The following is a 14,597-nucleotide window of genomic DNA, read 5'->3' as shown; positions in this document are numbered from 1 at the left end:
TACAAAAGCCATTTCTAAACCTTTCGGATTCCAGCAAACCATAGGGAGAGCCATTATCCTCACATGGAGAAAACATGGAACAGTGGTGAACCTGCCCAGGAGTGGCCGGCCTACAAAGATTAGCCCAACAGAAGAGCAATAACTCATCCAGGAGGTCACAAAGGAACTCAGGACAACTCAAGAGCTGCAGGCCTCCCTTGCCTCAGTTAAGGTCAGGGTTCATGATACAACAATAAGGAAGAGACTGGGCAAAAATGGCATCCATGGCAGAGTTCCAATGCGAAAACCACTCCTGACCAAAAATAACATCAAGGCTCGTCTTACTTTGCAAAAAAAAAAAACAACAACTGAATGATTCCCAAGATTTTGGGAGACTATTACATTGCCGTGAAAAAGGATTGGCCCCCTCCTCAAATTCTTATATTTTTGCAGTTATATTTGTTTTGTTTTTTTAAATATCACAAATATTACCCAAGTGAACTTAAAATGCTGCTTTTAAATGGTGATTTCATTTATTAAGGAAAACAAATTTAATGGGCTACTTCGCTCCTTCATACAAATGTAAATATCAGACAAATATATCCAAAGTGAACTTAAAATGCTGTTTCAATGGTGATTCCATTTATTAAGGAAAAAAACATATACAGTTACTAAGTTACCTGGCCCTGTGTGAAAAAGTAATGGCCCCCTAAACCTAGTAACTAGTTGGGCCATACTCAGCAGCAAAAACTGAAATCAAGCGTTTTCTTTAACTGGCAATGAATCTTTCACATCCCTGTGGAGGTATTTTGGGCCACTCTTCCTTGTAGAATTGTTTGAATTCGTGAAAAATTTAGGGTTTTAGAGCATGAACGGCCTTACTAAGGTCATGCCACTGCATTTCAATCTGTTTCAAGTCTGGACTTTGACTAGGCCACTCCAAAACCTTCATTTTGTTTTTTTAAGCCATTCAAGAAATTGACTTGCTGGTGTCTTTTGGATCGTTATCCTGCTGCAGAACCCAAGTGTGCTTCAGCTTGATGTCATAAACTGATGCTTAGGGTCATAGGTTCTCTTGAAGGGGTTTCTGTTAAAGAGCAGAAATCATGGTTCCATCAATCACACCAAGTTGGCCAGGTCCTGAAGGAGTAAATCAGACCAAGAGCATCACACTACCACGACCATGTTTGACTGTTGCTATGATGTTCTTTTTCTGAAATGTTGTGCTACAATTACGCCAGATGTAACAAGACACACACCTTCCAGAGAGCTCAACTTTCATCTCGTCAGTCCATATAATATTCTTCCTAAAGTCTTGGGACTCATTCAGATGTTTTATTTTTTTTTGCAAAAGTAAGACAAGTCTTTATGTTCTTTTTGGTCAAGTAGTGGAACTCTGACATGGATGTGATTTTTGGTCAGTCTTTTCCTTCTTGTGTCATGAACACTGACCTTAACTGAGACAAGGGAGGTCCTCAGTTCCTTTGTGGCCTCCTAGATGAGTCAATGCTGTTCCCTTGTATTTGTCTGATATTTACATTTGTTTGATAATAAACAAAGTGGGGAAACTACAAAGAAAATTTTGAGAATTTGAATTTGAGAAGGGGGCCAACACTTTTTCACACCACTATACATGGACTGACAAGATGAGAGTTGAGCTTTCTGGACAGTGTGTGTCTTGTTATATCTGGCGTAAATGTAGCACAGCATTTCAGAAAAAGAATATCATATCAACAGTCAAACATGGTGGTGGTAGAGTAATGGTTTTGGGCTACTTCGCTCCTTCAGGACCTGGACAACTTTCTGTGATTGATAAAACCATGAATTCTGCTCTTTAACAGAAAATCCTGAAGGAGAAAGTTCAGCCATCAGTTTGGGACCTCAGGTCCAGACTGTCGTATAAAGACCGTCAGAAATCCTAGGTCAGTAAGAAGTGCAAAAGATCATTAAGAGAGGGAGCAGCTTTAAAGAAGCGTGGTTAGAGTTTTGGCCCGACATATGCTCAGGTTACGCTGTCGAGGCGTGGCCTAACTTAAGCGGGGCTAATGCTTCATAGGTGGCTGTTAGAACCTTGGCGAATCTTTCTCGATACCGGCTTAAGAAAGCTCCCGTCGCTGTTTACGGTCCACTGTGGGACAACAGGGAGCTTTAACCCTTTAAAACGGAGAGCCGGTCAGGACTCCCTTAGTACCTAAGGTGCCGGGAGCCTTGGGTAAGAGAGATTTGACACAATCCATATTTTGTTAAATCTTGGGTAAGAGAGATTTGACACAATCCATATTTTGTTAAATCTCAATCAAAGGCCAGCATGCATGTTCCAGAGGGGACTCCCGAGAGGACTGTGACCCTCAAATTGTCTACAGTTCAGTGATTGTCAAAGTGTGATATGGGTGGTACCATTAGTGTTACGCCGGTGCCCTCTATTGGTATGTGACAATCCCTGAAATAAATGTTCAAAATGTAAACAATGTTAGTGGCTTAAACGTTTTTTTCCTCCAGTATAGTATACTTGTTGATTACAGTTCAGTTGTATATAACTTAAGTTCAAAACAGTTGCATTTAAGAATTTTGTTTCCAAATATTTGTTTCCAAATATTTATTTGTTTCCAAATATTTATTTAGCGACAATTTTTATTTAACTTTTGTGTTCAAAATATTTGCATTGAATTCATTACTTATATACATTTGACTATATTTAAGAACACTGTTAAAGTCCAATCTGTGTATAACGTTACAGTGGCTTACAATATTAAATATTTTTTGAGAAAGAAGCCTCTGCCTCGTTTTTGATGAACAGTGACTATGATGCTACTGTATTTTAATGTTGGTGTTACTTTGAGATCCAAGTATTTGTGGAGGTGGTACTTTGTGTGAAACATTTGAGAAGCACTAATCTACATCAACCACTTCAACTCGGCCTCCTTCATTTAAAAGCAACACAATGGTGAGTACTTTATACACTGTAGTGTTATGCTTGTTCCATGTACCTTGCATCTCTTCTAGGATCTCAATGAGAGATCGTGAGTGAATGAGCCTTGTCTGTCAGTCTGTGCAAAACAACCAGTAAACAGAGAGAAAGAAAATAAGAAGCAACTCAGCGTGCAGGTGTTTGCCAGGGCTTACATATATGGTTTGTTTTTACGCATCTTAACACGTACTGCGTCACAGTTTAGTTTTGTGATTGCAGCTCATTGTTTCAAGTTGCATTTCAGGTGTTTACTCATACCTTGACTTAGAGTCATGGCACGGAAAGTATTCAGACCCCCTTAATTTATTTTTATTTTTTTTAATAGAGGAATTTACCAATTCATTCATTAAAAATCAGACAATGTGATTTTCTGGATTATTTTTTCTTACTTTGTCTCTCATAGGTGAGGTATACCCATGATGAAAATTACAGGCCTCATCTTTAAGTGGGAGAACAATTGGTGGCTCACTAAATACTTTTTTGCCCCACTGTAGTAGAAGCACCTTTTTGAGCTAATACAGCCATGAGTCTTTTTGTAAATGATTTTTCACACCTGGATTTGGGGATCCTCTGCCACTGCTCCTTGCAGATAATCTCCAGTTCTGTCAGGTTGGGTGGTGAATGTTGGTGTACAGCCATTTTCAGGTCTCTCCAGAGATGCTCAATTGGGTTTAAGTCAGGGCTCTGGCTGGTTCATTCAAGAACAGCCACAGAGTTGTTCTGAAGCCACTCCTTCGTCATTTTAGCTGTGTGCTTAGGGTCATTGTCTTATTGGAAGGTGAACCTTCGGCCCAGTCTGAGGTCCTGAGCACTCTGGAGAAGGTTTTTGTCCAGGATATCCCTGTACTTGGCCGCATTCATTTTTCCTTCGATTGCAACCAGTCGTCCTGTCCCTGCAGCTGAAAAACAGCCCCACAGCATGAAGCTGCCACCACCATGCTTCACTGTTGGGACTATATTAGACAGGTGAGGAGTAGTGCCTGGTTTTCTCCACACATACGGCTTAGAATTAAGGCCAAAAAGTTCTATCTTGGTCTCATCAAACCAGAGAATCTTATTTCTCATTGGAGTCCAATGAATGTGTAGAACCATCTCAAGGATGACCAGAATAAATGGACAGCACCCGAGTTAAATATATGAGTGTCATAGCAAAGGGTCTTAACACTTATGGCTGTGATATTTCACTTTTTTTTTTTTTTTTTAATAACTCTGCAAAAATGTCAACAATTCAGTTTTCTTTCTGTCAATATAGGGTGCTGTGTGTACATTAATGAGGAAAAAATGAACTGAAATGATTTTAGTAAATGGCTGCAATATAACAAAGAGTGAAAAATTTAAGGGGGTCTGAATGATGGTCGTTCTTTATATGTTCCTTTCGTCTTTGTTCCTATTTTTAGTTTTAGGTTTTTGAGGTTATCAACTAATGAATTATGGTCCAAAAGAGCCCTCAAATTAATTAATTTTTTTATCACCAGGTTACATGAAATTTGTATTGCCGGCTGGCTGGCTCCATACGGCGCGCATGAACTGGGCCAGTCTGTCCATGACTCCCGGGCAACTTTTTTCCCCCCAGTCTGCCCCTGGCCATTACTTTTTCACAAAGGGCCAGGCAACTGAATAGTTTTTTTCCCTTAATAAATGAAATCACCATTTCAAAACAGCATTTTAAGTTTACGTGGGTTATATTTGTCTGATATTTATATTTATTTGATGATCTTCAATGTTAAAGTGGGGAAACTGCAAAAATATACAAATTTGAGAAGGGGGCCAATACTTTTTCACGGCACTGTACATCTGGTTTGCTGTCAGGTGTGGGTAATTTTAATTCACTTCTCTCTCCTTTCTTCACAGTAGAAAAAGTTTGACTTGGCATTAAGAATTAATAGTAATATAGTGAAAATTCTCTTCCCATTTTGTGGCACTCCCTTGGACGCCACGCTGTCCTTAGGATTTGCCTACAAAGCTGTTTGCTTGAGAACAAAGTGACGTCAAGGCCATACGTTAAGTCACAGAAATGAGCAACACTCACTGTTCTGCGTCTCCGTTGATCAGGGAGTCGTAGGTGAACATGAAGCCTCCATGTGGACAAACCAGAAGGCTGTTGCCCACATTGGACACTGGGGAGGATTTAGTGGGTCGCCTAAAAGAAAAAAAGAAAGAAGGAAAGACAGAAAGAAACAGAAACAAAGTATGAAAAAAAATAAAAAGAATTAAAGAAAGAAAAAGAATGAAAGGGAAGGAATGCAGGCAAGACAGCAAGCAAGAAAGGAAGGAAAGAGGTAGAAAGCAAGAAAGGAAGGAAATATAGACAGATACTTTAATCATCCCATGAGGGAAATTAAAAACAAAACAAAAATGGCCCAAACAGGTATTCCATATACAGTGGAACCTGTACGAACGGCCCGGTTTACGAATAATTAGGGTTACGGCCAAGATTTTCGGAGATCTCTAGTAGTAACGTATTATTTTTGGTTTGCAAACGGTCTTGGTATGGACGAATGGAAGGATCTATGTGCTTCTACTCGAGCTGCATGACGATCATTGACTCCATGCATAACGCATTGCTATTAGCTGAAAACTAGTCTGCTCCTCTGCGTAAGGCAGAAATCTGTTACACTTGCCTTCTTGGCGGACGTTCCGCCTCTGCATCCTTGATCATCCAATTACAAATCTAATAGCGTTTGTGATTGACGTGGTAAAAAAAAAAGTCTAGAAATCCCCCCCCCCTCCTTCAAAAAATACTATTTAAGCGTCTCGTTAAGACGTCAAAATTGCTCTCCATGCAGGTGTTCGCATGGCAGAAGTTCCGCCCACACACATTCAGCCAATCACAGATGGGACCACAGGTGGCTGCTGTGTTTACTTTATGAATGAACATGGATGTAGGTATCGAAGTCCATTCCCGCCAGTAAAAAAAAAATAAAAAAAATAGAAAAAAAAATGTTTTTTTTTTTGTTTGTTTTTTAAACCAGTGTAGGAATCCCATTTCCGATAGTATCTATATAAATAAATAAAAAATACTAATAATTGCGGAGCCCATTCCCGCCAGTGTTTTTCTTTTCTTTTGTACTGGCAGAAGCCTGTTTTTGCCAGTGAATTTTTTAAATATATTTATTATTTGTTTACTCCTACACGTGCCAAAGCAACAGCAGGAGGCGAGACATCAGGTGCAGGTGCATGCCATCTTTAATGTGGATAGGCTATCACATGTATAAAAACACACGTACATATGTATAAAAACAATTTTGTCATGTACAAATACATAAAACCTTTATAAAGTAAACTTTTCGATTTCCGGGGTGAGCAGAAACGTTTACACATAGCCCATGTAACTCTAAGTTAATGTAACTTTCCTACATTTTGTCATGTACAAATACACAAAACCTTCAAAAAGTCAAACTTTTAGATTCCCGTGGGGAGCAAAAATAATTGGAAATGGGCTACTTCCAGTTTAAAAAAAAAAGTTCACTGGCGGAAAAAGGCCCCGCCATTATGAGTAAAAATAACTAAAAAATGCTGGCAGAAATAGGCTTCCTGCCTAGTAAAAAAATAATAATAATAATAAATATTGGTGGAAATGGGCTTCCAAAGGCAGGTGTGATATTGTTGCGTGTCACTTTTCCTAAAAAAAAAAGTAAACAAAGGGCGAAACAGTTAGAAATTAGAATGACTCCTAAAATGAAGCAGTTGATGAGCGGAAAGATCTGTGCTGTGCTGCTTATCGCATTTTGCAACCGTCATTGACTATGCATCACACAATACAATTAAAAAGGGAGGCACTGTATTTTTGTTGTTGCTTGTTTTTCTATGATAGACTGACAAAAAAAACAGAATGAGGAAATGTTTGTTGTTGCTTGTTGTTCTATATGAGACTCACAAAACGTGGAAGTGCTCGCTGGTGATTGTGTGAGTGAGGCAATCAAAACATTTATAAACTAAATCAAATGAGAGCAGAGCAATCAGACTTAAATGGCAATATGATGGCCCAGTTTCAGATTTTATTTCTGAACATAAAAAGGCAACTTTCCCTGAATCCGTTTATTGTGCCAAAGGCAATCAATCAAATTAGAAAAGAAACAGACAAAAAGAAAAAAGACCTGCATCAGAATTTCCCCAGGTTTATATGGAAGAACACTTCTCATTGAAGGAGCTGGAGTCCTCCTCCTCTTTCCCATCCTCAGTTAGTTAATGCGTAATAAACTGTTATGTTTATTTAGTGTTTTATTTATGATAATAGTGTTTTTTAACTTATACATTATATTGCACTATATTTATTTTGAACCAGACACTGAAAAAAAAGCTAATTATAAATTAATTTTGGGGCTGGATTATTTGCATTTCCATTGATTTCAATGTGAAACATTACCTCAGTTAAAGAATATTTCAGGTTACAAACTGGGTCACGGAACGAATGAAGTTCATAACCCGAGGTTTTGTACAACATCTGAAAGACTCAACCTTAATACAGTTTCCACCGACAATTGTTACAAGTACACTAAAAGTAAATAATATATATGACTGTAGATTCACACAGAATACCTATTTGTTTGTCTTCCAACTAGAAAAACATACCTGATAAATTTTCGCCACTCATCCACAAAAAACAGAGGAACAACATAAAGTATGTCAGTGTCCTGGAGAGACAAAGCACAAAAGATTTATTAATCAAGTCCAGCACATTAAAATTCCAGTGCTTGATGTTCTAACTTGTTACTTACTACCTGAGGCCACTTGGTGAGGGTTGGTCGGTTCTTCTCATGAAAGAGGTTGAGTAGCTGGTTCTTCTGGTCCAGAGCCATCATCTTACTCACAGCCTCATTGTCCTTTTCTTCCTGTTCCAGTGTCTGGACACACAGGGATGAAATGTTTAGATTCTGCTTCACTCTCTGCTATAACGCGGTTCCACCCAGACCTATGTGACAAGTGTACTGTATCACCCAATCACTTATTTTGGTGTTTTACGACTTCATGACACGAAAGGTGGGAAATTAGCATCATGGTTTTCCATCTTTTCCTACCCACTTCTCTCCCTCCCTCTGTGATAACAAATGATAGGTGTCAGAAGTGTAGGTTATTCATTACCATGGAGGTGATGATTAATGACTTACACCGGACGCAAAAAGACGCCTCCACGGCTTGGTAGCCGAGGGGCTTAATAAAAGCAGATTCCCACCCCCCCTCCCTATCTTTTGTAAGCAATATAGTGTTTATTTCATCAAATTCATTTATGAAATTTTCGTCACCGTGACCGGACACAGCACCGTACTAACCGGTAATGTCGGACGGTGAATTTCCCCCCTCCCCACCAATATCCGGAACAATTGGTGTTAGAGCTGTAACGAGTCAGGAAGTTCCGTAACATTTGGCAGCTTTGCTTTCCAGTTATTTCCTCTAATCAATACATACATTGGGGGAAAAAAGGTATATATTCAAAAGGAACCGAAAGTGAAAATGAAGGGCAGTTAAAAAAAAAAAGTAAGTGATCAGAAAATATCAGTCGTGTCCACTTACCAGACACTGTGGACAGGGACTTTGGTCTTGGGTAAATTCTTGGGCTTTGGGGAAGTATGTTCTAAGCTTGGTCCAAACTTCAGAAGAGACCAGTTTACGTTCAGTGTCCAGAATACTCAGACCTCCTGATGCGGCAACAACCATTGCCATACATTAACCCATGTCACACAAAAGTAACCTGCGAGTTTGTACATGTGGAGATTGTACAAGCTACGTGAACGTACCATGACTGCAGACAATGTCCTCATTGAACATCTTCATGTCCTCCTCGTTTCCCTCTGAGAGCTCAGGGCCGCCATCTATAAGTAAACAATTACTCAATTCACGTTAAAACTCATAGGCTAAATTGAATACAGTGACACCACACTGATTCTTAATGTCACTGTATCTGTGCCAAAAGTTTTCCACATTTCATGCTGCAGTCATCCGTTGCCATATCGCAGTTGCGGTCTCACTACTTCCTCAGGAAACTAAACCAAGCCCAGCTCACCCACAGTTGATAAACTTTAGATCCACCATGGAGAGCCTCTGACCTACTGTTGTATGAGTTGGTTTAGTAGCAGCAGAGTGGATGACTAAATGTGCACTACCTACCGACAGAGACACCTACACTGGCCTATTACTGCAGAAAGCCAGTTAAATCCTTAATATTTTCTGATCAAAAATCTGTGCAATACCTGAATCTAAATAATCGCACCTCCATAACATAGTATGAACTTTCTCACAAATGTGAATTACTTAATGTTCTGTATGACCTCTTCCTGTGTGTCTTTTTGATAATTGTGTACTTATATTTTTACCTCAATGCTGCAAACTATGAGATGCCCATTGATTTTAACCTGAACCTCACAAGCTTTAAAATATATACAATCAAATATCAGGGGGTTCTGGAACATAACACCCCATGAAAAATGTGGGACTAGTGCATATATTAGTCAGACAGGCAAACCCCCAAGGCATAAAAAAGCTGACCTTAAAAAAAAAAAAAAAAAAAAAAAAAAACATTGTAGGATGCCCCCGACTCCCGCAGAGAATTTTTGGGATTTTAACATAAATTAAGCAATCTGGAAGACTCTGAAGAGTACAACAAGGAAAGTAAATAAATAGTTCATGCAGATAAACGTACTTACTCTACTCAAGTACCGTCATTTCTTGTGTATAGTGCGCATTTCCCCCCCCAAACAATTGTCAAAAGTCAATACTGCGCATTATACATAGGTATAGGAGAAAATGAAAATGACTTTCACATTTTATAAATGTATGCCACCAAGTAGAGGTTATGAAAAAGCTGTACACTTTGATTCCAATATGCCACCGCCCCCTAGAGGTTATGAAAAAGTTGTACACTTTCATTCTCGTATGCCACCTAGAGGTTATGAAAAAGGTGTAGCTTACACTTTCATTCCAATATGACAGGGCTACATATGACTGCATACATGTACATAAGTTTAAATACCCAGGCAGAATTTGTGAAATAAATATATATATATATATTTAAATACATCTGACTGAACAACAACCAGCATTAATTTCTTTATGAAATGTTGACAGTTTAATTTGAATCCCATTAAAATACAATTAAATGTGTTTTGCCTCGTTCTTCATGTTTTCTTTAAAGAATTGTACACATCTTACAAATTCTAGCTGGGTAATCAAATATGAGTACAACTGTGTGTTTCCTCATTTACTAAATAAAAGTAGGGCTGTGAATTTCAAAATAAGAGCAAGTAAATAAGTATTGTGTGTTCAAATTAAGTGCTTAACTTCAGAATAATTCTTGGAAAAAATTAACAAAATACAGATAATACTTCATGTTTTGATCATATGGGTAGAAGCAAAATCATGCATTGTAAAAATGCATTATACATAGGGTTTTCCAGAATTTTGAGGTCAACTTTGGGGGTGCGCATTATACATGGGTGCGCATTATACACAAGAAATTACGGTACATGCTGATGTACAAAGTTAACATTCAAATAAAATTTGCCTCATTTCTTTGCTTTTTTTGTTTTGGCCTCCAACTTGAGCCAGGCCCATCTCCACCAGCTTCAAGTTGTGCCATATGAATACCATCCTCCTCTTTAAGCACTCTCATTCTGGAAAATAATTGACTAAAATCATTGACTGTTTAACTTCATTTTTCACTATTACCAACTTCAAATGCTAATCTCAAATGCATCCTCCAGGATAATATTAAGTACAATATTTTTCTGTTTTTATTGTCGATTTCTGAATTTGAAGTTAGTTCATTCTGTGTTGTGACATAATCCCTTACATCGCTCCGTCGCTTAATACATTTATCAGTAATATCTGTAAACTAATTAGATAATTGTAGCCATGTTTCCTAATTAATACAAGATGTAATAGCGGATCAACTCTTGTCGCCGATGTTACGTGTGCTTCGCGATTCCGCTGGGACCACAACCAGGACCACGACCCGCAGCACCTCAACACGAAAATACAAAAGACCATTGCATCAAACACGACACTGGCTGAACTGATGAGCACAAATGTTACTTAAAGGTCAGAGGACAAAGATGTTAAAAATGTTCTTGATAACTCTATAACCCCTTTACAAACCACATCTGCCATTTCAAAGTGATTATAACAGTTAAATCAATAAATAAGATGCAGAATGCGCCTTCTGCTTTTTGCATCTAGCGCCTTCCGGTCTTCGGCTCTATCTGGCACTGTGACGTCACACCCGCCAAAAAGCCTATTCATTAGGCGTTGTGCGCTATTGCTCCATGCTGTTGTTCCCGTCCTTGTATATTTGTTGTCGTATGATTTAGCGATGTCACAATGGTTTATTGTGTGGCATTTGGTTGTACAAATGGTTCAGGCAGTGGAAAGAGTTTCGGCTTTCCAAGTGAAAAAGGAATACGTGACCAGTGGATAGGGAAAGTCAATCGACAGGGGAAGAAACGTGGTCAGCTATGGGTGCCGAGCAAGCATTCCAAACGCTGTGCTGATCACTTCGAATTGGTGTGCTTTGAGAAAGACTTAGCTGAAAGCACTGGCTAAAGAAGGAGAGGCTGAAACCAGCTGCGGTGCCAACTATTTTTCCTTCGGGACCTCAACCGCCAGCAACAGAACTAGATATCGCAGCCGCCATGGTGCCGCGGCGAAGCAGCGCAGACAAGAGGTGAGGATTTCCTTGTATATACCTATGACTCTATTATGGTTACTATGCACTGGGCAGTAGGAAAAAAAGACCCACGTAGTACTTTTCAGTAGTGTCGTCTGTACTTTTGCTTATATGACAAGCCAACAGACACGGCTAAGACTTTCTGTGCAGTGTGTTATAACGCTACTCGAGTGAGGGGCACACAATAGGCACACAATATATAGGAATACTGCATACTATGTAAAAGCTTGTGCGGTGTCATTGAAACTTATATGAATATATAATACATATAGTTGTGCTAAAAAATATTGGCACCCCTGGGGTGCCATTATTTCAAGCCATGACTGTATAAAAAGACATGCTTTTGACATACCATCACATGGACCCAGTGGCCACTCTCTTTTTCTGTTATACAGCTGCTACTTGGCTGCTCGTCATCGTCACGGTCAGATTCCGAACTCCTCATCGGCTCAAACATGTACAGTTTGACGATGCCGAGTTCAGTTGGGTACTCCTGTACGTCGAAATCCTCCTCCTCCTCATATTCCAACACGTTGCTCGCCATTGCGTATAGAGTGTAGCGCGCTGTGTTTGGCAATTGCAACGTCACTTCCGGTAGCTCTTGTGGTGGATAGAGTAACCGCACCCTGGTGTCTTGAGCTTCGGGTATGTTCGGGGAGGGCTCAATATGTGTAACCTCATTTTTAGCTAAACTATCATTGAAAACTTGATGAAAGTTACGTGCATGTCTTACATAAGATACAAACAATGCAAATATGAATTTTAACTGACCCCATAACATTTTTGTCATCTGACCTTTAAACGTAAGTGTAGCAATAGAGCATATCCACTTCAGAGGTGGGTAGAGTAGCCAAATATTGTACTCAAGTAAGAGTACTGTTACTTGACAATAATGTGACTCAAGTAAAAATAAAAAGTAGTCCTCAAAAAAATTACTTAAGAGTAAAAAGTACACAGTGAAATAATTACAAGTACTGAGTAGATAGTGAGTTAACTTCAGATTTTTTTAACCACAGCATGAATATTAATGAAAAAATAAATTACAAATTCAAATGTGAATGTGCAAATTCTGATGTTGCTGTGTGCGTGTGTTTATGCACAGTCAAAACTACAACCGAACCGATCGATCTACGTTCCTACCCTCACCTATGGTCACGAGCTGTGGGTCGTGACCATAGGGTAGGAAGATCCCGGATACAAACGGCCGAAATGAGTTTCCTCCGCAGGGTATCCGGGCTCTCCCTTAGAGATACGGTGAGAAGCTCGGTCATCCGGGAGGAGCTCAGAGTAGAGCCGCTGAGCCTCCGCATTGAGAGGAGCTAGATGAGGTGGCTCGGGCATCTGATTAGGATGCCTCCCGGATGCCTCCCTGGTGAGGTGTTCCGGGCACGTCCCACCGGGAGGAGACCCCGGGGACGACCAAGGACACGCTGGAGAGACTATGTCTCTCGGCTGGCCTGGGAGCGCCTCAGGATCCCTTCGGAAGAACTGGAGGAAGTGGCTGGGGAGAAGGAAGTCTGAGCTTCCCTGCGGAGGCTGCTGCCCCCGTGAACTGACCTCGGATAAGCGGAGGAAAATGAATGAATGAATGAATAAGTGAGCTGAAATATCCACGTTTGTCCAGACAGTGCCAGACAAATACTACAATACATGAAAGCTGTTGTTTTTGTTCATCTAAATGTAAACGACTAGCGCGCCGTTGCCTTCATAGTAACGACGACCTTCCCAAAATGTTGGCCACTTAGGCACAACGATCAGCCGGGCTGGCTTATCTGGTGTCAATACTTATGCCTCGGGAGCCCAATAGAAGACGTTGTGTGAGGTCATGTGACTCTCATGTCATTTGATTGGTGAACTAGACTTAAACGTCACTATTGGCACAAACAGCGCCCACCGGAAGTTGAAGTCGTAGTTTCGCGCACAAAATAGTTGATAAATAAGCAATAATTGATAAATAAAAGTAGCGAGCGACATTTAGATCATTGTAACGGAGTAAAAGTAATGTTACTTCCTAACAGCCGAAGTGGCGGAAGCATTTTGTCTGGTCTCGTCAACTCCTGTGACTTATCCAAACCAGGTACCGAGCGCACAGGCGGAACCTCATGCCAATTAGACCGCTGCGGAGTAATATTCACAATGTCATCCGTGTGTGGATGTGTGGAATGGACCTAGCTGCCAGTGTTCAAGGAGTATGAAACAGTCTATGAAGAGAGCGATTGTGGACCCCCCCCCCTCCCCCAGGAAAAACTCATCGGATCTATACGATTCACGTAAATGACCTATTTTGAGTTAAAAACGGCGAATTTTGCCAAAAGGCGACTGCTTTGCATGTATGATTCATGAAGTCAGTTGCATGGGGGATAAGTGGTTATTTCTGTTAGAGCTTAGTTAGAAACAATAAATGCTATGCACTGTTCATACCTTGGCTGTTGTTGGCATGTGGTCCCTTCCCATTGCTCTGACCATTGCTCGGTTTGCTTTCATGTTCATCCTTCTCCAGTTGTTCCAAAGCCAACTGCTTCCAACTGCGCAGGGAGGTTTTGCCCACCCAGTAGCCTTCACCGCTGAAAGACACGCAGACAAACACACACAGAATTATTATTAAAAACAATTCTAACTTTTAGTAGACGTGATCACCAAGATTATTTTTACTTTTAGTTAATGGTGCTGCATTTGGATTTTAATCACTGGAATTATCACTAGAATGAAACAGAATACACAACATGGATGTAACACAAAAACAAAAATTTAAAGGACAACAAGAAAGAAAGATTGAAATAATTATTGTACTTAAATTAGAACTTAAAGTTGAACTGAACCAAATTGTGTTTTGTTTCTAAAGACAACATTTTTCGAATGCAAGTGGGGCCGCAACGAATACTCTGTTTTGAGTATTTCGAATAAAAAAAAAAAACTGCTGAGGAATTTTCTCTGCCCCAGGGATCTGCTTATTTAACTCATTCACTGCTAGCTCTCCCAGTTTGATGAGTT

The 14,597-nt window shown here is 39.9% G+C and overlaps 1 protein-coding gene across 15 annotated transcripts in view; it reads right to left on the bottom strand.

The window, feature by feature from the left end:
* The window catches only part of usp48 (ubiquitin specific peptidase 48), an 89,793-nt gene that overhangs the window by 28,882 nt on the left and 46,314 nt on the right, over positions 1-14,597 (bottom strand). For 6 of the 15 annotated variants that reach the window (XR_009790256.1, XR_009790257.1, XM_061785918.1 and 3 more), the window contains 6 exons: positions 14,028-14,170; positions 8,683-8,757; positions 8,459-8,583; positions 7,666-7,791; positions 7,520-7,581; positions 4,977-5,087 (listed from right to left, as the gene is read on the bottom strand). Coding sequence is in view for 9 of the 15 variants with exons in the window: in XM_061785918.1 (XP_061641902.1) it covers positions 4,977-5,087; positions 7,520-7,581; positions 7,666-7,791; positions 8,459-8,583; positions 8,683-8,757; positions 14,028-14,170 (642 nt within the window). In the remaining 6 variants the exon portion in view is untranslated. Of the gene's footprint in view, positions 1-4,976; positions 5,088-6,151; positions 6,570-7,519; positions 7,582-7,665; positions 7,792-8,458; positions 8,584-8,682; positions 8,758-14,027; positions 14,171-14,597 lie in introns of those variants that run through there. The other 9 variants (XM_061785913.1, XM_061785920.1, XM_061785921.1 and 6 more) reach the window with 9 other exon arrangements.

The sequence above is a fragment of the Phyllopteryx taeniolatus genome, chromosome 9 (genome assembly GCF_024500385.1).
Source record: "Phyllopteryx taeniolatus isolate TA_2022b chromosome 9, UOR_Ptae_1.2, whole genome shotgun sequence".
Classification (NCBI taxonomy): Eukaryota; Metazoa; Chordata; class Actinopteri; order Syngnathiformes; family Syngnathidae; genus Phyllopteryx; species Phyllopteryx taeniolatus.
This window is presented reverse-complemented; position numbering and strand designations above follow the sequence as displayed.